Raw genomic sequence first — 21,378 nt, 5'->3', positions numbered from 1 at the left:
GAGTATCATAGAACTAAAAGATTAGGGGCTTTTGAAGCAAATTCCAAAGCTTCGGGCCGCGCGACATATATTATGGTACACGGAAGGTGCTGAATGGTGCTGAATGAATACAGCTATGTAGATAAAGATTTCGTAATTTCCTGCATAATTAATATGACCGGCGTAGAAGAATAAAAGGCAGGTAAATAAATGTGTCGTAGGAAATAATTTATTAAAATTACCAACGAAATTACAAAAAGCTCCTGCAACTACATTATTATTTCCACAACATTGAGGTGTTAATCAAGATCTCGAGCTGCAAAATAAGTACTGGATAAATATATCAACACTGGCCAGAGAGGCCTTTATACTCGGACATATTTTTCCTAGCTTAGGTAACTAACTGTTCGCCTAGAAAACAACACTTGATGGCTGCCCCCACTTGCAAAAATTACAGTTGAATTTGTAACCCTTGCACTTCAGTCCGATATTCTCATTTCGACTCCAAGAATGTCTTTCACGGCCTCGTACGTCACGAAAGCAATCGCAATGGACGGCACCACCTGGAAAAACAAACGGAAAGAGCTCTATTAGGGCAAAAATAAACTCCGAATAAACTGCCGCATTCTTCGAAAAAGCCCAAAAGGCACCAAGATGCCTGCTTGTAAGGACAGTTTGGAGTTTTATATATCAGAACTCAGGATATGAAGGTTTCGATTACAAACTTTCAAAGCTAAATATGATGAGAAACAGAAACATTTTTGGTTTTGACTCGACTCGCTCTAAAGAAGGCTCAGCTCAAAAGATCCAAATAAATCAAAACGGGCTGTAATGCACCGCCATTTTAATATCATCACAATTCTGTTTCCCATTTTTATTTGAATTCTCTTCGAGATGTCTGAAAACTCAGTTCTCAACAAATACAGACATGCAGTGGAACCGCCAAAACTGAAATTTTACCCAAATCAAAAACTGATACCAATGTACCAAACCAGGAGTAGTTGAAAGACAAGCAATTTAAGTGATAAAAAGAATACCTTCACTGAGTTGGGGATGAGGCCTTTGTATAATGCTCTGAAGCCCTCATGACGCACGGTTTTCCTGAAGGCATCAATCATCCCAGTATATTCCAGTAACTCTTTACTCCTCCCTTCGGCCGTCACAATGGAAGCAGCATCCTTCCAACCCACCATCTGCATTCTCCTCCGGATTACATCGAGAGGGTACGCAACAGTCTGACCCACAGTACCTGCGGCAGCACCGCAGGCGAGCCTCGTCACCACACTCAGCTCTGAGTTCTCAGCAATACCAAATGGCTTGGTCTTGATTAGCCAGTCTTTTAACGACTCATAGACAGCAAAGTTTAAGCCAACATATGGGATCTGTAGGCGCAAGCAGAAATTAAGCTCTGAAACATGTAAATTACAACCAGAAAAGAGCAAAACTTTTTATTTGCCTATGGAGAACAACTATGAAATTCATTTTCCTTTGCATGAAAATGGCTAGGCCCTCCTCTTGAGATAACTAGTGCATAGTAGGATCAGCATCCTTAATAATTAATTTTAATGTTTCAAAGTAAATTATTTGATAATTTTGCATTCAGACCAATCATCTATGTAACCAAAATGTACATTATTGGGGTTCCTAGAATTCTGATTGAATATACATATAATACACATACTAGATTAGCGTGCAAAAACCATTTGTGAAACTCATCAAAAGTAAATTGATGAACCAAAATGCTGTGATCAATAAAAGTATTAGCAATGCTAGTCTCCTTTGCTGAACTCAACATATGTAGGTGTGTCAAATATGAGTGACAACTCTTTAGGTGTTTTGAAATCGATTATATGATTCTAGCCAGGCAGACAGTGGGAATACTGTCGGAAAGAACTTACAACTCCTATAACTGATGGAAGCCAGCCTCTGTACAGGGCACGAAAGCCTTCTTCACGGTAGATCATGCCTAAAGCATGAAGCATTCCTCGATACTGGTAAGGCGACTTCTCAGTCTGCAGAAGAGGTGAAAAATTTTTAAAGGTCAGAGAGAGAGAGAGAGAATTATTAAGTATAAGTGAAGTGATCTGGGCCACTAGCCGAAATTAACAAGCACACATAAGGAGTGATGGTGAACTTAAACAGCACCTGGACGGTGATCCTTCCTCGAACCATGTCCATGGGATATGTAGCAGACATAGCTATGATTCCAGCACAGGCTCCAGCTCCAAGGCGCAGCACTGGAGTGAGCTCAGCATCTTCTGCAGAAGGTTAAAAAGAATAGCAAATTAGACACTTCCTAATAAGATGATGAAGGAAATCAAAGTTTAACAAGTACATAACGATTTACTGAAAACTTGCCATTAGGTCCACATATGCACAAGTATTCAGGAATGAGTAAAGTGGGCATGTTATTTCTACTAATAGATATGGCCCAATCATACGTCATGAGCCAGTTCCCAACAATTTCATGCTCTTGTGAAGTACATATAGGCATGTAAGTTCATTCGAAAGGTTCAACAGCACCATGCAATTGTGTGTGCTGGTGAAAGCACATATAAATATGTAGAAAATAACAAATGCTAGATTTCATGCAAGATATGGGAAATTTTTACAGAAGTCACTAGAGTCCAGGACCAAAGATGGTGTCACAAATATATCAAAAGCAGAAAACAACAGAAAACAGGACATACCTTTGCCAGGCTGCTGCCGATAAAGCCACAAAATTGCACTGTTACAAATACCAAGTATTAGCATGCAGGGAAGAGTGACTACATCATTGAATGTATATATCTTTTGAGTAATAAATAAATAAAAATGAATTTCCGGTGGAACGTGTATCACTATTTAACCAGCTGGATGATCATATGAAGTAGCAGACAAGCAGATACTATATGTACATGCAGCACATGCACAGAAATTTCACCTACTATGCTCAGTTCGCTATGAAGCACGGATACTTCAAATTTCATGCCGTATCCGTATCGGATACCGATACGCGCCCGATACGGGAATGAAGTATCCGACATTTTTAAAAAATAAAAAAATATCGGATACGACTCGGATACGTGAGGAATACGGGGGGATACGGGGGGGACACGGCCAGGTTTTTTTTTGGCTAAAATGATTGAAACTTAAAATTTTTTTAAAAGCTCACGTCCAAACCTATTGGAAAGAAGGAAAAGAGTGAGAAAAACACCAATATCTGTTCAATTTGTCATTTCATCTATTTTTTGTTCTTGAATGGTAGAAGGTGCTCCCTCTCGTTCTATCTTCATACAGTATTTACTCTCTTCCATCAAATTTGTCAACCTAGTATTAAGCAACAAAGGCTATAGAAAATATGATTTTTTTTTTTTCCTTCTCTATTAAATTGTTAGCATATTTTTTTATTACTATTTTCATAATAGAACTAACAAATCAGACATATATATTGAATGGCTAATTATCTAGTTTGTGCGACCATATATTTATTGTTATCATTTGATCAAGTTGAATGATAGTTGGTTTGATACTTTTTGAATTATTATTTTATATGATTGATTATCATTTTTTTATGAACATATGTAGAATAATTATACAAGTTAATGCATATTAGAATATATTCCTTAATATAGTCTAGATATTCTAATTGTTCTCAATATATCATTACATATAATCAACATACATTTAAATATATTTAAAATAATATTTTATTTAAATATATCCCGCGTATCGTATCCTAGAAGTTTTAGAAATTGCCGTATCACCGTATCCATATCGTGTCGTATCCGTATCCCCGTATACGTATCTGTGCAACATAGTCAGTTCGTTACAAAAGACATTTTAATCAAGCAAATAACCCATTGATAAAAGTCAATATTTCTCCAATCATACCAACATATTTAAGAAAACAAATTGCATTGCAAAAGGAAAGTAGTCTGTGTCGCAAGTAAATGTAAGAAATATGGATGGTAGTATGTTCTTAGAGAGGAGGCGAGGCATATATTTGGAAACAAGGAAAAGGCACAGCAAACTCTGGGTTTTGTAAACAGAATCATTTATTTGTACAATAGAGTCAATATTAAGCTCTGTGCCCCATTTTGTACTCTAACAAGCTAGAGAAGGGAGCACGTGACAGCATTATGAGATTAAAAGCACCTGAAACATTAAGCCCAAAAAAGTCTTACTAATTTGACCAATTAACCAAATGGGGAGGTTGTGAAGCTATTATCAACCTGGATGCTTGTTCATAGCTAAAGAACTTGACAGCCGAATTGGGGACAATTCGTAAACAGTTAGTGCCATTGCCCTTGAAAAGTCCACGAAATCCCTCGGTTCTCCAAATGTACTTAAGACCTTGAATTGTTCCATTGTACTTGATACTGTGAGGATTTTGGACCTACAGTATATGTTTAACAAATACAAACACTGAAAATTTAGAACAAATTTACAAACAGAAGACCAGAAATTAAAAACTATTTTGCACCAACAGCATATTTACAACTGACAAAAAATAGAGTTAGAATGGAATATGAGCTAAGGGTTCACAGTTAGAAGATTGACATCCAGAAATACAATAATGCAAAATAATGCTAAAGCTCTCTACGATATAGCAACACTACAAAGCAACGGAGCAAATTTTACAAAACAAATACCTTCATTCAATCACAGAACCTCACTATTAAGCTCAGAACTCAAGGTAATGCCAGTAATGAAAGAACAAAAATGGATAGAAAGGGGGTTTCTACATGCAGATATGCAATTTGTTATTTCCTAACAATGCAATAATATAGCATTAAACAAACTGTTACGAACAATAGCAAGAAGATTATAATCTCATTGACTAAGTTTAAGGTTTAGAGTTTAAGATCGATTAATAGTGTCATATGATCATAAAAAGTCCATCCAATACTGCGTGTACAACAACACAACCGGTAAACAAATATTAGATTGCCGAAACTTGAACGAAAGGCAGCAGTCATGCCTGTTGGTACTTTAACAACCTAGATCTAATGTCTCTTACGCCAAGGACAATCCCATGTCACATTATCACCTAACAATACATCGAAATAGAGTTGTCTATGCTGATACGCACCCTACAAGTTGCTAAAATGAATAGCCTGCAATTTTTACAATTTAAGGAACGGGAATAGAACACAAGGCAACTTTAATATCCTAAGAACTCGCAACTTTACCTGGAGCAAGATTTTCAACCGTTCAAGAGGAGCAACAGCAGTACGCGATCTGCATGAAGAACACCATATCATGAGATATTTGTATGGTAGAAGGCAGAAACAAACAGAAGCAATGGCACACGAGACAATGAGAACACCTAATATTCATAGTTTCATAGTCAATCAAACAAGACATCAAGAATGTCTCAGTTACTCATCCCATAATATTAGGGTTGGCGATACCGCAATATAAATCCTCAGAAGTTGTACATGACGGTCATATTAGTTGTAGCCACACAATCCTATTGTGAGCTATATCCTCCCCTAGACATATATCTTTCTAAATGACATTTGATGATGTCATTTAGACTTCCTCTTCCTCTTTTTGATGGCGCATGGATCAGAAATCACCAATTTTAAGGAAATATAAGGCGTAAATTTAGGGCTTTCAAAACCTGTAATATTTTTGCAGCCAAAGGAATCTAGTTTGGGTTACTTTAGTTTCGACCGAGTCAGTCATAATAAACTTGATTGTATGTACATTGAATATCTAAAACTTTGTGCATTGAATATCATACGCTTTGGCATTATGTGGGACCTTTGCAGAGAGTATGGATTGTGTCAAGCTAGTCGCCCCAATTACAGCGGGAGACATCCATTTGATTCCCGAATCAACTTTAACAAATTAGTTTCACAAATCGCCAAAATTATTCATCTACATACCACCCACAAATACAGTACAGCCATCTATGCACAGCAAAATTATTCATCTACATCTCAGCCACAAGTAAGGCACAACCATCAGTACAGGCACATCCATTAATTCTAATTAATTGTACTTAATGACATAGTCACAACAACCCAGAATATTGACGCGAACACCAAAAATAGATTAAAATAAGCTTGACTCCATGTTGCATGACATCAAAATACCACAGCATGGCCAATTATTTCCGCTCCTACAATGAGGTTGTCTCTGACACAGTCAATATATGCAAAAAATTGCGCATCAGGTTAACAAAATATCCCTATAGACACTGGCATTTCTATAAACAAATACATTAACAAGTCATCTGCATAGAAGCATCAAGTTTCGGTTAGGGTTGGTTACGCATAAAATCAATACAAGTCACAAGCTCTGCATCAAAAGAGAGGATTCAAAACCGAAATAATCGGGGAAACATAAGAAGCAAAGATCGAGGAAATGGGAAGGGGGATCGGAGAGCTCACACTCCACCGGCGACGCCGCCGGCGACGAGGGACTTGCAGATGCTGAGGACGGCGTGGCCGGGGGCCTTCACGCCCTCCCTCGCGAGCTTCGCCTCCTCCGCCAGGTTCACGATCGTGTTCACCGCCGACTCCCCCGTCCTCTTCCCCACCACATCCTCCGACGCCATCACAAAACGATAAAAAAAACCCTAGACGAATCCCCCCCGCCCCGCTCCCTCCCCCCTCTAAAACTAAACTAAACCCTAGGTGCCGCGATCCTCACCAAAATCGTCTCCGTCGTCTTCGCCGGCCGGGGCGAATGAGGGTATCGGATCTCGTGCGAAGCTGGATCAGAGCGCGGCCTCCTCCATCCCCCGAGCCTCTCTCCCTCTTCTCCGGAGGCGGCGACGGCGGCGAAGATGGCGGCGGCGGCGGCGGCGGAGAGAGGCGTGGTGGAGAGGATCCGAGCTTGGGGTTTAGTGGCGGCTATCCATTGGAGGGTTTTATATAGAGAGAGGGAGAGAGAGAAGGGGTGAGGAAGAGCGAGCGAGAGAGAGAGAGAGAGAGAGAGAGAGAGAGTGGAGCCTCGGGGGGTTCGCTTGCTAACGTGCGCGCCTCCCCTGTTACTTATAAAAAACGGAAACCTAAATCCGTCGCACGGGCGCCCCCTTCCCGACCGTGTCGAATGGGCCCCGTTTATCCGGCCAATTTACGATTTTACCCTCGGGGCGAATGTGTGGTCGTGCGGGCGTAATGATTGTCGCTTAACTTTACGATTTTGCCCTCAAAGCATCCGTTTGGCATGGACATGACGTCGTTTAGCAGGTGAATTGACTATTGTGCCCTCGCTGAGAACGAGTGGCGTGATAATTTCATCGTGAGGGCATATCTATTTGTCCGTAAATAATTGTCGTATTGAAAATAACATTTATTAAAACTAAATTTTATAAAATTATCTTATATTTATTTTATTAAAAATTATAAGACTAGTATATTAGAGGGTGTAAAAGCAAAATAATAGTTAATTTTTATTATATTATCTATTTTTTCTTTTGTAATTAACTTTACTTATATTTTATAATAAAATTTATTATTAGACAAATGAAGTTATGAGTATGTTTAATTAATTTACGTCGAACTAAACTGCAGAAATGGACTTTTGAAATTAATTTTATCCTGCTCCATTTTTGATAAAATAGGTATGCACTTAGTTTTATGATTTTACATTTTTGAAAGCTGAGTTTGAGTGAATTTACGGTTTTGCCTCTGAGAAAAAAAATAAGTGGCTGAGAATTCAGTTTTCTTTTTCTTTTTTTTTTTACTTGAATCCTATTAGTTGGTTTTTGGATAATGAGAAATAGTATGTGATGGTAAAAGTGACACACACACACATACACGTATATATGTTGGGTATATCACACTGTTTCTATTATATATATAAATTTTATAAGTTTATCTTTAAATGGTGTCCAAATATTTCTTCTTTTTTTTTTTTACCAAAAGTGGTAGCTTTTCTCAAAAACTAAACAGGCTCTCCTTTTTTGGTGGAATGTCGTGTTTTATTTTAACCAAAATTTGCTGGTTAATAAATTTTTGTTATTTCCTAAGTATAATATTTGTTCACTTTAATTGGTAAAACTTTTTAAGTGGATAAGGTGTTGTATAAACATTTTAAAATTTCAACAGCAAATAAAATTTGACATGAAAAAATTTTAAAAACTCATGCTTTGCAACTAGCCACGTTAGGTATGCCATCGATCCTACGGAACGATCTGTATAAACCTTCATACAAGTTTAATGTGTTGCATGACTTTTTTTTTTAAAAAAATAAAGAATTATGAATGAAAATAAAACTTTTTTAGGAAAGTTTGAGGACCAAGCATACAATTTATCAATTAAAAAGCATACAAAACTAGTGACCGTCTAAAGCGCAAGTGGCAAAGGGTTTGGTGGTTGATACCTGTGGTCCCAAATTCGAATTCTAGTAATTTATATTTTTAATTAAATTTAATTTTTTAAAAAATAAACAAATCGAATAGTATACTATATTACTATCTTTCTCTCTAAAAAAAAAACTAAGAAAGCTCAAGAAAAACCTTGTCTAAAGGTCCGCCCAATGGACGTGAGCTACGACACGTCAACAAATGGCCCATTTGGCGCAAAATTTGCCCGACCCATTTGGCCTAATCTTTTGTGATTGGGCCCAGCCCAGCTCGATTGGTCGACTAAGAGAGCTGAAAAATATCTGGGTGTTAGGACCAGGCTCGCCTTTTCTTTGATTGACTCGGCCGTCGCCTATAGTTTTATTATTCGTCTCGGCGCAAAATTCTGGGCCTGAAGATAAATCTGATCCGATATGACCCGGCGTTCGGTCAGGTCTATGTCCTATGAATGATACTATTTTATTCGATGTGAGGGCCTGCGTCTACATATCGTAACTAAAGTATTTTACCCTAGTTTTGGGTAAATCAAATGATTCAACCATAGAATCAGGTTTAGAGTGAAAAAATGGTATTTAAGAATGTTGAACATGTTCTTGAGCTCTAGAGTAAGAAAATCACACAGCCAAAAACATAGGCCCAACATGTTTCAAGTAGAGGGGCCCAAGAAAATATGCCTTTTAATTGCTTGGGGCAACTTAAAATTGTTTCTACATGTAAGTTTTGTTGTATTGGACATTTGAGCTTTTTTTTTTTTTTTTTTTTTTTTTTTTGCTGTAAAAACTTGAATTATCAAATCTCTTGCCTTATGAATTTTCTATAGGGTCATCAGCACTTTTCATTCCCAATATTATAGTTACAATTTTAAAAAAAAATATTGAGTATGACTTGATACTAGTTACTTTATAAAAGAACGGTTATTCCATATGGTACTAGAGCAAGAGATGCTAAAATATTCAACAAGGATGAGCGGAAATAGTAAACTTCAATATATATATATATATATATATATATATATATATATATATATATATTCGAACATTTACATTAGTAGATTCAAGCTCAGGTCCAGTTTCAAGAGTTGAGGTTGGAGTAAACTTGGTTAGATCTTGTAAATAAACAGGTTCATTAAAGTTTGAAATGAAATCGATCCTTATTGAGTTCTTGAGAAGGCTTATTAATTAATTAACTAATCTTTTCACCTAATACTTGTGCTTGGTTAAACACAAACCTGTGTATATATGCTTAATTTGGGCTCACAAAAAAATGTAAACTTTTATTAATTAACCTTTAACTTCACCCAATACTTGTCCTTTATACTGCTCCCAAAAAAAAAAAAGTCCCCCCTTGCCCCTCTCAATTAATGTTGACTTAGATTGGTAGGTAGAACACTTAGAATTTAAATGCTCCAAAGAAGTTTACATATCAAGACAGATGTAGGAAAGAGTAACGTTAGATGCATCTCAAATTGTAACTCAGAATATTATTGATGGATCAGTTTTACACACAATAGTAATTAGTCTGTGGTTAGCTTATCGAAGTTGATGTCCATATAAGCTGTTATCTTTAAAATTTAAGAAGTTAAACTAATCTCCTCCTGTTATGCACGTAAAATTGATTCATACGAACATTTTAAACTACAATTTGATGTATGTGTAGGCTTATACTATTTTGGAATTACTAGCTAGAGTAATTTCCGCCTGTGAATATCCATCTTCGGGTTGCTTTCTATTCTGGTATATTTGTTGATTTTTCTCATTTGCGACTCTTCTTAGAAGATCGCTACTCGGAACTTTTAGCAACATGATGAAGACCAAACAAATAAAAATTTCCATTAGTTCACACTAGTCAATGTGCGTGTTTCATGAACTTATATAGTAAAAGAAAGTAGTGACAAACGAGTAGGAATAAGTGTGCGTCTCACTACAATTAAGCCCTTTCATTTGTAAGAGATCTCGAATTCAATTTCTACGCTTATTATTTTTGAAATATATTTCATATTTTAGGCATGTGCATAATTAATGAATGCGAAAGCTAGATAGGACTAGGAGTTGGAGATTTAATTATTATATTAATATAATGTACAAATTTAATTGCAGAAATGTTGTAATAAACAAAATTAACCCATAAATATGACAACATTTGGAGAGTGTAAACAGGGGGTTATTTAAAAGGAAGGGCAATTAAAAGACAAAATAGTAATCAAAATGACACAATGCATATTGTGTACTTTTTTTTTTAAAAACAAAACTCTCTAAATCTTTTTATCTGTCATTTTTTTTTTTTTTTTTTTTGAGAAACACGTAGCATGCTACCCCCTTTCATGTATATTTAAATGATAAAGCTACTAAACTGACAGCGTAAGACAACCGGGCTCAAAAAATATATATATATATATATATATATATATATATATATATGAATATATATATATATATACTACAAGCAGAAAAAGTCCTAGAGGGCATGAAACGAGCCGATGTTCACTAATATTATCTACATTAAGTTATTGCGCATGATAGATCGTGCTTCCCCCTTGTATTAGCTACATCCATGCATAGTTTTTAATTTGTGTGATCGGTTTAAGTGAGGTGAGAAGTAAAGTTTCTTTTAGGGACCTATAAACAATATTTCATCTAAACTTTAGAGAAAGATCGCAATTAATATGTTTTTGATGTTACATAGCAGCGTCACGTGTGTCGGTGTGAGCACGTAACAGTAAAATCATTTGAATCGGAAAGGATTCTGATTCGATTCTTTCTTATCTAATACATTTTCTAGATAATAATATTTTTACTATTACCGTTTATAGAGGTACATTGGATATCCGGTCTGAATCTGTAAAATTGAAAAAGATGGACAGAGGCGATCAGATCGTGGCCCAGACAGTGCTTGCTGTCGCCCATGAGAGTGAGGACGAAGACGCGCCCACGTTTCTCCAAAAAGCGCTTCCGGCGAGGGTGCTTTCGAAGAGTGTGATTTTTATCCTCACCCTCATGGGCGACAGCGAGCACTGGCAAGACCACAACCTCATTGCCTCCATTTGCTCCGCTCTCACTTGCGCTCACTCCGAATCCTCTTCCTCCTCTAGTGCCAGAATTAGATTATAGGGACATATTTTTGAGACACTTTTATATAAGCGTCCCATTTATGCTAAAACTTTTTAAAAAAATCTACTAAAGCCTAAATATAAAGCCTAATCTAATCAAAAATAAAAAGCTACTCAACCAATCCCACCCAGCCTACTTGGCCCAATTACAAATAGAAAAGGAAAAAAAGAAAAAGAAAAATTGATCATTATCTCCCATTCTCTTCCTCCGCCGCTGCAGCCAATGAGGTAGGGTTCCGGCGGCTGGATCGAGTTTGATCGTGTAGATCTCGTAGGGTCCATAAAGGGCTACGATCGCTAAATGTCCCTCCACCACAGGTTGCTGGAAGAGTGGGTGTCAAACATTAAGGCGGCCCCATATATAGCGACCTCACATATAGCAACATGCACTTTTAAAAAGTATCGGTAATTTAACCAGCAGCATTTTTTTTTATCTGTACAGACATTTAAAAGTGTCGATATACATCATTCTTGTTGTAGTGGCGTCAGTGCTTGCATCGGCGAAGGCGGAGAAAGAGGACGCGGCGATGTCCTCGTTACCGTCGCAGAGGGCCGCAAAGGCGGTGGCGGAGGAAGAGGATGTGATGCTGCGCTCGTTAGTATCGTGGAGGGCCATGGAGACAGTGAAGAAAGGTCGGAGAGAGCAAAAAGAACGAGAGAGAAAAAAAATAAGAGTATTTTGTTCAGTTGTTTAAAAATTTGGTCCGAATCTGTAAAATTCAAAGAGATGGCCTATCTTCACAAAATCTCCAAACTTCAAATACCACCCTTGTGATTTCACATTTTTTTTTTGAGAGAGAAAGATAACATGCTAGCTGCTTCGTTTATTTCATTTAGAAATAAACTTAGCTGGAAATATGAATCAACTAGGGTTCGAACTTGGGTCTTGGGTACCAGCCACCAAGCCCTTTTGTCACTTGCGCTAGGGACGGTCGGTGATTTCATATTTTTTTCACTTTAGTATTCTGTGGTTTAAAGTGTATCAATTTAGTATGCTGTGGTTTAGCACTTTCTCATTTTAGTACCCTATGGTTTAGAGTGCATCAATTTAGTACCATGTGGTTTCATTTTTTCTCTTTTCATCGGCTCCTCTGTTAATATTTCGTTAAATTATATGCAAAAAACTTCAAATACATTGCCTAGGTTTATCGAATATTTATTTTAGTACCCTTTAGTTTTAATTTGTCATTGATTTTTTTTCTTTTGTTAATATTTCGTTAAATTATATACAAAAAACGTCAGATACTCTACCTAGGTTTATCGATATTAACTTTAGTATCCTTTAATTTTAACTTTGTCACTAATTTAACGAAAAAAAATTAGTGAAATGGATAATAAAAACAGAAAAATAAAACCACAGGGTACTAATTTGATACACTTTAAACCACAGGGTATTAAAATAAGAAAATGCGAAACTATAGGAGCTAACTTGATACACTTTAAACCACATGGTACTAAAGTGAGAAAATATGAAACCACAAGGGGTATTTAAAGTTTACCCTTTTTTATACAAATTGGCCATCTAACTTTTAGGTATATATCTTATGCTTTCGTCATTTAAAAGTTTAAAATTTAAGCAAACATCAAAAAAAAAAAAAAAAAAAAGAGAAAAATGTTAGGAAAAGTATGAAAAGGTTGACCGGGGAACAGTGAAGATGCGAGGTATTTATGTATATAAACATCAACTTTTGAGCGTGTAGTGGCGGCGTGGATCCATAACAAATACTTTTTTGAGTGTAGAGGTGGCGTCGATCCATGGCCAATGCTTTAACCTTTACTTTTTGACGAGGAAAATACTTTTACCTTGTAATGATGAGTCGAAATAATTTTGCACAATACGTTTTGCATGTTTTCAAACCAAGCAACATATTCATGCACCAGCACAAGTTCTGTTTTTTTGGCGATCCAAAGTGGTGGTGTCGAAAAGGGAGATAATGCATGGATGGCTATGAGTCCTCCCTTTCATGTGTAGGTGTATGTAAGTGTTCGACTCCTTCATGTACATGATGATCCTAAACAAGAATCTATGCACACTATTGTCAAATCACTATATATGCATCCTTATATGCAAGACAATGCTCCTTGCACAGCTTCCACTCAGGTATAATTTTGTCTTTTTCATCTTAGATTGTACAAAATCTTAAAAAAAGAATCTAGTAAAAAAATATAATCAGACTAATAAGGGGAAAAAAAGGTTTTTGGATATTTCGGGTGTACAAGTAGCATTGCTTCTTTTTTTTTTTTTTTTAAAAATGAAGCAAGTTGTTTACTTTATTTCTTTTTTTAAAAAAAATAAATTTAGTTAGAAATGTGAATCAATTAGATTTTGAACTTAGCACGTGTACTTACCATTAAGGATGCGTTTGGTTCGCACTATGAAAGATTACTAGGAATAAAAGATATCCGAGAATCTTATTTCTATTCATCCTATTATTAAGAATGTGGAATTTCTGTGTTTGGTTCGCACGGTAATATTAATTAGCCATGTTATTTAATATTACAAAAAATATACAATTTATTTATTTATTTATTTATTTAATTTTAGATAATGTTACCAAAAGTTTCAACATCTTTTTAGAAAAAAAAAAGAGAGTATAAGTTAGAGAGAGAGAGCATAATTAAAAAAATAGAAAGAAAAATATAGTCGAAACTAGAGGGAGTGAAAGAGTTGAAATTTTAGAAAGAGAGAGAGAGAGAGAAAAAAAAAGTTGAATTTTAGAGAGAAAAATAAGTTTAGAGAGAAATATAAGGTCAGAGTGTAAAGAAAAATAATATCAATTACCCGGCGGGTAAGAAGAAAGAAAGAGATTAGACATATTATGATTATCCCAATCCATTTATATGAGGATACCCACCATCTCTCAAGGGAATGAGCTTAGTACTTTGGGGTGAATCTTATTCCCAAGTGAATCTAATATTACCAACTAGATTATTTAATGCGTTTAGCCAAACACCGTCATATTTTTTTATTCCCATTGAATTACTAGAAATTTTTAAAAGATAGCGCGAACCAAACGCACCCTAAGCTCCTAGCTAACTGTGCTATATATGGACGGTAGATAGCATTGCTCTTATATGAAACATGACGTGAGTCATGTACAATAGTGTATTTTCATGTTGGTACTAGTAATTTCGAGAGAATATATAGTAGTATGTTACTACTTTGTTTATTTATTTTACAAATGAGCTTAGCTAAAAATATAAAATAATTAGACTTTAGATTTAGAATCTTTGGTATCGACCATTAAATTTTTTGTCACTCACGCTAGCGATGATCAGTTGGTACCCTGTAATTTTATTTGTAAAACTTATATGTTGTCTAGTAATTTGGCTATTCTTTTTTTTTTATTAAGTTTGTTAAATTTCGAATTTGGATCAGGTTCTGATCACCGGGTCCGAACTCGGTCAACACGCGGATATAGAATTAAAATCTGAACCCAACTAAATGCCATCAAAATTCGATGCCCCTAACCTAAATTATAATAGATAGATGAAAAGGTTCTACAGAAAATTAAACACGACACGAGTAGCAAATACACACATTAATACAAAAAATGCAGCATAATTCCATCATGTTTTTCGTGACTGTAACAAATTTACTGATAGTAGTTTAATTTATCTGACCGACCGTCCCTAGAGTAAGTGGCAACGGGTTTGGTAGTTGATGCCCGAGATCCAAGTTCGAATCCTAGTTGATTCAAATTTACAGTTAAGTTTATTTCTAAATGAAATAAAACGAAACGGGTAGCGTGCTACCTATCTCTCAAAAAAAAAAAAAGTTTAATTTATCTGAAAAAGGGTTTACAATGGACATATCTTTTGTGGGAGTTTACTGATACTATACATTTTGACCTTTGAAGCGCCCCCAAAAGGATTTTTGTAGTTAGCCTCGGTGGCTCCTATTACTTATATATATATATATATATATATATATATATAGAATTAGGTTGGAATACTATTAATAGTAAAACACTCTTTTTGCTATCAAGTTTTTAATCCTTGGATGAAAAATTGTAGGGTTAGGATGATGTTAGTCGGTTAGAGTTGAGTGGTCCCCACTGGGTTATAGTATTTAATCCAATTGTTAGAAATAATGAAAAAAAGTTGATCCAAAGACTAAAAAACTGATAGCAACAATGAGATTTTACTATTAATAGTAGCCCAGTCCAACTTTTATATATATATATATATATATTTATATATAGAGGGGACCAAAGGAATTTTCGATGGTGACTCGTGAACCCAAAGTCACACTAATTTCCAACTTTTTTTTTGTGGAAAAAAAATGTACTGAGCAAAATATGGTTAGGTGTTCTCACGAACCTACTATTGCAACAAAAGTTTTTTTTTTTTTTAAGAGATAGGTAGCACGCTATCTCTTTCGTTTATTTCATTTAGAAACAAACTTAGCTGGAAATGTAAATCAACTAGAATTCGAACTTGAGGCCTCAGATACCAACCGTCGAGCCTTTTGCCACTTGCTCTAGGAACAGTCGGTACAAAAGTTAAGTTCATCATCTACCATGGCTTCTTTGGTTAGTTGACCTAATTTCTCGCATAGATCGACTTAATTCCCGCATAAAAATCACGCGGGTGCGTGCTTCATCACCATGCACATTATACAGCACCTCCACTATATGAGTGGAGATATTATACATACCCAAGTAATTTCAAAAGTACACTAGATCAAAAACGCGAATTTAATTCGGTTTATCATGTATTTGAATACAATGATATTTAATCTCATATTTTATCTCAATTTTTATTTTTTTTTAGTACTTGTTGAACACAAGTCAATTAAATTTTGATTATTTCGATCTTGCCACTGTTACTTCCAAACTGATATAAATTTGGATCATTTCGGAACTTATGATCACCCTCTTTGATTAAAATATTTTAATCAACTAATCATGTAAAACTCAATGTCTAAAAATAGAAAATTCAAACTATATATCTATAGTTTATGGTTTAAAGCTAGCTCTCGCACTTATTTTCATTCCATAAACACAGCTTTGTTAAATATAAAAATATTTAGATATTATTTTTTATCAGTTTAAGTTTTTGGAGTATAAACGATTGTTTCATATGATATCAAAATAGAAGGTTTTGAGTTCCAATAATGTATGGCTCGTAGCATTATTAATTTTTTTAATAATTTTTTCCCATTTAATTCAAGTCTATGTCATAAACCTATAAAAAGTTTCAAGCCTATACTTAAGAAAAAATGTTAAATATAAAAATATTTAAATATTATTTTTTATCAACTTAAACTGTGGACCTACAAAAAGTCTCGAGTTCAGACATAAGGAAAAGTGTTAAATATAAAAATATTTAAACACTATTTTTTATCAACTTAAACTTTTAGATCTAGTACTTGATAGAGTACAATGATCGTTTCACAACCTGAATTCGACTCTCTAATAATTCTCTACTATTCTAAAAAATAAGTCCATGTCACGGGCCTACAAAAAGTCTCAAGTCCACACACGTGAGAAAAAATGTTCAAAATAAAAATATTTAAACATTATTTTCTATCAGTTTAAACCGTAAAACTACAAAAAGTCTCGAGTCCAGACATAAAAAAAAAAAAAATAAATGTAAAAATATTTAAATATCGTTTTTTATCAGTTTGAACTTTTAAAGTACAATAATTGTTTCATAAGTTGAGTTTGACTCTCTAATAATTCTCCACTATTTTGAAAAACAGGCCACGCAAATACATAACGTCGACAGCCTAACAATACCCTTTAAGAAAGATAAAGAAGTACTATCAAACTTTGATTTTAGTGGAACTTAACCCGCCCGATCGACAAGTCGAGTAATTCCGAAAACACCGCTTTCGCTCGATCAAAATGTAGTCACCAGTAGCTAAAAATGCCGCGAATTACGCAAAATTTAGTATACTTTAATTAAGATGCACGTTTTTGTGTGTTTCTGCAGGAGGATAATTGAAGGTGCTCCTTCTAATTAATGATATTATAAATTGGACGATGCTTCAAATAATTTGAAGTGTTCCAAAGATGTCATTTCACATTATTTGCTTGCAAGGGCTTCTGAGGATCGACTTCTTTGTGATTAAGAGACATGAAAACTATAGGTGGAATTGCGTTACAGTTATGCGGAGAACGAAAGCTCATGAAACCTATTGATGGTATTGCCCACCTACACTCGGCTACAAAGTTAAAATGAGGACAAAGCTATACATAGTTTCACTTTTGGTTTAATATTGTAATGGTGAAGTATGATGATCCTGTACATGTATATATTAAAATATTGTGTCGGTTGCACATTTAGTCGTCAAACTTTGATTTATCATGTCTTAGTTTTCTTACTATCCGTCAAACTTTGATTTATTATGTCTTCACTTTCTTACTGTATATCCGTCAAACCATTTCGTACCACTCGAGTAATTCCTTGTGCTTAATCACATTATTTAAGAGCGAAAAATAATGGTAAAACTTAGATCGATACAACGAGCCCATTTTCTTGTTTAAGACTAAAGAATAATAAATTAAAGTTTAAAAAATAAAATACTAGATGTAGAACAGATAATTAATATGTAATTATTAGGAAGATATGATCCATACAAATACATGAAAAAGTGGGCCTTCAAGTGCTACTACAATACATCCTGCAATATTATTGATAATGTGACAATATACCATCATTACATTATAATTATTAATTACTAAATTTTAAATGTTAAATTCTAAGTGCAATCATTGTACCTTAAATTTTAAGCCCTAATTCCTCCATAAATACATACATACATACATACATACATACATACATACATACATATATAATATATATACATATGTAGAAGTTAATTCATCAATAATATAATGGGGCACCTAAAAATGGGTCCCCCAAGCATTTCTCTATACTTTTCTATCACCAAAATTTTAAATGATGAATTTTCTTGTTAATCTTTTTGTCTGCTGATGGAAACACCCACCATGTGATTTTGTGCCAATCTTTGGGGCCATTAGTTCTAACTTGTCTTTTAGCTTTTACTTTGCCCCCCCCCCTTTCTTTTTTCCAAGAAGTAGCTAGTTTTAAGACCCATTTCTAATATACTATATAATTAATTATCTGAGAAGACAAGAGATTTTTTTTTTTTTTTTTTTTTTTTTGGACGGGGGGGGGGGGGGGGGGGGGAGTACTATAGAGTTCGGATCAAACTCCCACCTTAAGAATTAAAATTTTTTTTGAAGTAAAAATCGTGTGTGCATTAAATAATTATATTTTTTATTAGTAAATGTAACTTAAATCCAAAATCCCAAGATACCCTCCAGAGTTGTTAGCAACACGCAACACGCGCTAGAGCTCAACAGTTATTTTTGCAGTTTAGGGTGTGTTTGGTTCCACGTAAAACTGTGGAAAAAAATTTCGGTAGAAAAAAATTTTCGGAGGAAAAATTTTTTTACATCGTTAGTGTTTGATTCGTAGGAAAGAAAAATAATTTTCGGTAAAGGTTGATTAGTTGAACGTAAAAATAAAAGAAAGAAAAAAAAATTATAAATAAAAAATTATTATATATATATATATATATATACAAATATATTTATTTTATATATTATATATTATTAATATATAATAATTATCATATTACATATATATTAATATTATATTTTATTTTTATAAATAAAATATTATATAATTTAAAATATATTATATAATAAATTACTATAATNTATATATATATATATATATATATATATATATATATATGGAGAGTCGGAGAGAGAGAGGTCCTCATGTGGTCCACGAGGTGGAGCAGACTTCGTGGACCGCATGAATTTCTTCCGCTGCGCGGAGTGCCCAACGCCGTGCCTATTTTGTTTTCAGCTCGAATCTAGCGGAAAACGAAAACTCTACTTTTACTCACAATCCGTAAAAAAGATTTTTCGAAAAAAAAATTTTTACGGGCAAACAAACACTAGATTTACATTTTTCAACGAAAAAAAAAATTTTCGGAATGGTTTTACGACGAACCAAACACTGCCTTACTATCACTTGTTGCGAATTTGTAATAAAAAAAAAAGAAGAGAAAAGACAATTTGACTGATCAAAGCCAACAAAAGCATATGCTCGAGAGATGGACTCAAATCGGCATCCATATAATTAATGCTTTCACATTCGTGGTATCATGTAATTAAGTACGTGCAGGTGTCGAGTGTGTTCTACGTGTGTGTAAAATATATATTAATTTACCAGAACACTTTTGTGATGCGTTTAAGGTGATGGGTCAACTTAGGAAATGTCGCATGCGGAAACTATTATGGATTAGTTCGAGTGTTTAACCATATGAAAGTGTGCCGATTGTCCCTATAACAAATGGTAAAAAGTTTGATGGTTAGTACCCGTGATTTCAAGTTCGAATTCTAGTTGATTCATATTTTCAGCAAAATTTATTTTTAAATAAAATAAACGAAGTGGGTAGCATATTACCTATCTCTCTAAAAAAAAAAAAAAAAACTATGTGAAAGTGTGATGTTGGTTTTGTTGGAAAATTATTTGTACTTGGCCTCGAAATTTCATGATGAGTCTAACAAAGTTTGATGCCATTGTAGGAGAAATTATTGCATTCATCAAGCTTTCGATATCTAAAAGATAATTATGTAAAAATGTATTCACTGTACATTTCGATAGTTCAAAAAAGCAAGAGTGTAGAGGGAGATAATATTTGATTCATATATAAGATCAAAATAAACACCTAGAACTTATATTTTCGTAGATTTTTTAACATGATAGAAAAATAATTTTTATTTTTGAGACTTTTATAATAAAATGGTAGGATGCATTAATGAATAATGGAACAAAATCACAGGTAAATATATGAATATATTTTTTGAAATGCTCTTATTATCTAAAACTAAAACATTATCATTAGAAATTATGCATGTAGACGGTCAATAAGTCTATCAAAAAACACAAATTTATAATTAAATAATGATATTAATTTGAATATTTTATAGTATATCAGATTATTTTGATAAAGAAAATCGAGGAACCGAATCTAGCAAAAGCAATGCTTCTTTTCGATGGAATTTCGAATCATGCACGTACATACTGGTGGCTCTCACTTTAGACCGTACGTAGCTTTTGCTTTTTTTATAAAAAAGAAAAATAAAAAATTCGAACCAAATTCTAAGGTGATCGAGCTCCCAAAAATACCACTTCGTACGTGCGTATCATATATGTCCGTGTTCCATATATTTATCTATAGCGAATCCTTTTTTTTTCTATTATTATTATTATTTTTTGAGAAAAATATAGCACGCTATCTGTTTTCATTTAGCAAATAAATTTGGCTACAGGGGTTGAGGCAACATAGCCTGGGAAAATATTAAAGGTAAACAAAACAGAAAATACAAATAAAAGCAAACAGAAAAAGTGGTAGAAAAATTACTACTTCTACTCTTCACTCGAGATCAAGTAACTAAAAGGAGCAAAACTCAATCCATTTTTGGCTCACTTTTCGGATTCGTCTAATTATCACAAAAGGGTCAAATGAATGGTTCATAAAAATTATGTCGTTTCTTTTGCGCCAGATCATCCACCAAAAATTATTATTATTTGCACAATTTGTTTGCGATAAGATAAAATATGGGTCGTTTTCATGAGAGAGAGAGAGAGAAATTAAGATGAGGTTGCATCAACCAATTAACCCACGTTTTTTCTGTTTTCATGAGGGAATCCATCGTCTCCACATAAATTATAGGAGTTGAGAATTTAAGATGCTCCTACTAGCTGCATACAAGGACTTGTTTGCACTTATATATATATAAAAAAAAAAAAAATCGAACATGAGGATTCCTATAATCTTCTGAACTTTAAGTTTTTAACCAAGTTTTACTTTGGACCTGAAAGTTTTAAATTAAATATTATAATGAATATATTATATTATATAATACTAAAAAAATTATTGATTGGTAAATTATTAAGATACTGAAGAATAATGGTTGTTTTATATTTTTTTAAC

General features: G+C 34.1%; 1 protein-coding gene across 1 annotated transcript; it reads right to left on the bottom strand.

Annotated features, from left to right (window-relative positions):
- LOC109717396 (mitochondrial adenine nucleotide transporter ADNT1-like) lies at positions 183-6,944 on the bottom strand. Its single transcript, XM_020243166.1, has 8 exons — positions 6,363-6,944; positions 5,154-5,202; positions 4,194-4,357; positions 2,670-2,707; positions 2,125-2,237; positions 1,878-1,991; positions 1,017-1,361; positions 183-542 (listed from the first exon to the last, which is right to left on the bottom strand). The coding sequence occupies exons 1-8, from the start codon at positions 6,527-6,529 to the stop codon at positions 459-461; spliced, it is 1,074 nt and encodes a 357-aa protein (XP_020098755.1). The 5' UTR covers positions 6,530-6,944; the 3' UTR covers positions 183-458.

This window comes from Ananas comosus, linkage group 11 (assembly GCF_001540865.1).
Source record: "Ananas comosus cultivar F153 linkage group 11, ASM154086v1, whole genome shotgun sequence".
Classification (NCBI taxonomy): Eukaryota; Viridiplantae; Streptophyta; class Magnoliopsida; order Poales; family Bromeliaceae; genus Ananas; species Ananas comosus.
This window is presented reverse-complemented; position numbering and strand designations above follow the sequence as displayed.

Excerpts from the sequence above, each read along its gene's own strand:
- LOC109717396 (XM_020243166.1), bottom strand. The coding sequence starts at position 6,529 with ATGGCGTCGGAGGATGTGGTGGGGAAGAGGACGGGGGAGTCGGCGGTG. Across the intron at positions 2,238-2,669 it reads TCGGCAGCAGCCTGGCAAAG|AAGATGCTGAGCTCACTCCA; the intron begins GTATGTCCTGTT and ends AACCTTCTGCAG. Across the intron at positions 1,362-1,877 it reads TTCCATCAGTTATAGGAGTT|ATCCCATATGTTGGCTTAAA; the intron begins GTAAGTTCTTTC and ends TTGCGCCTACAG.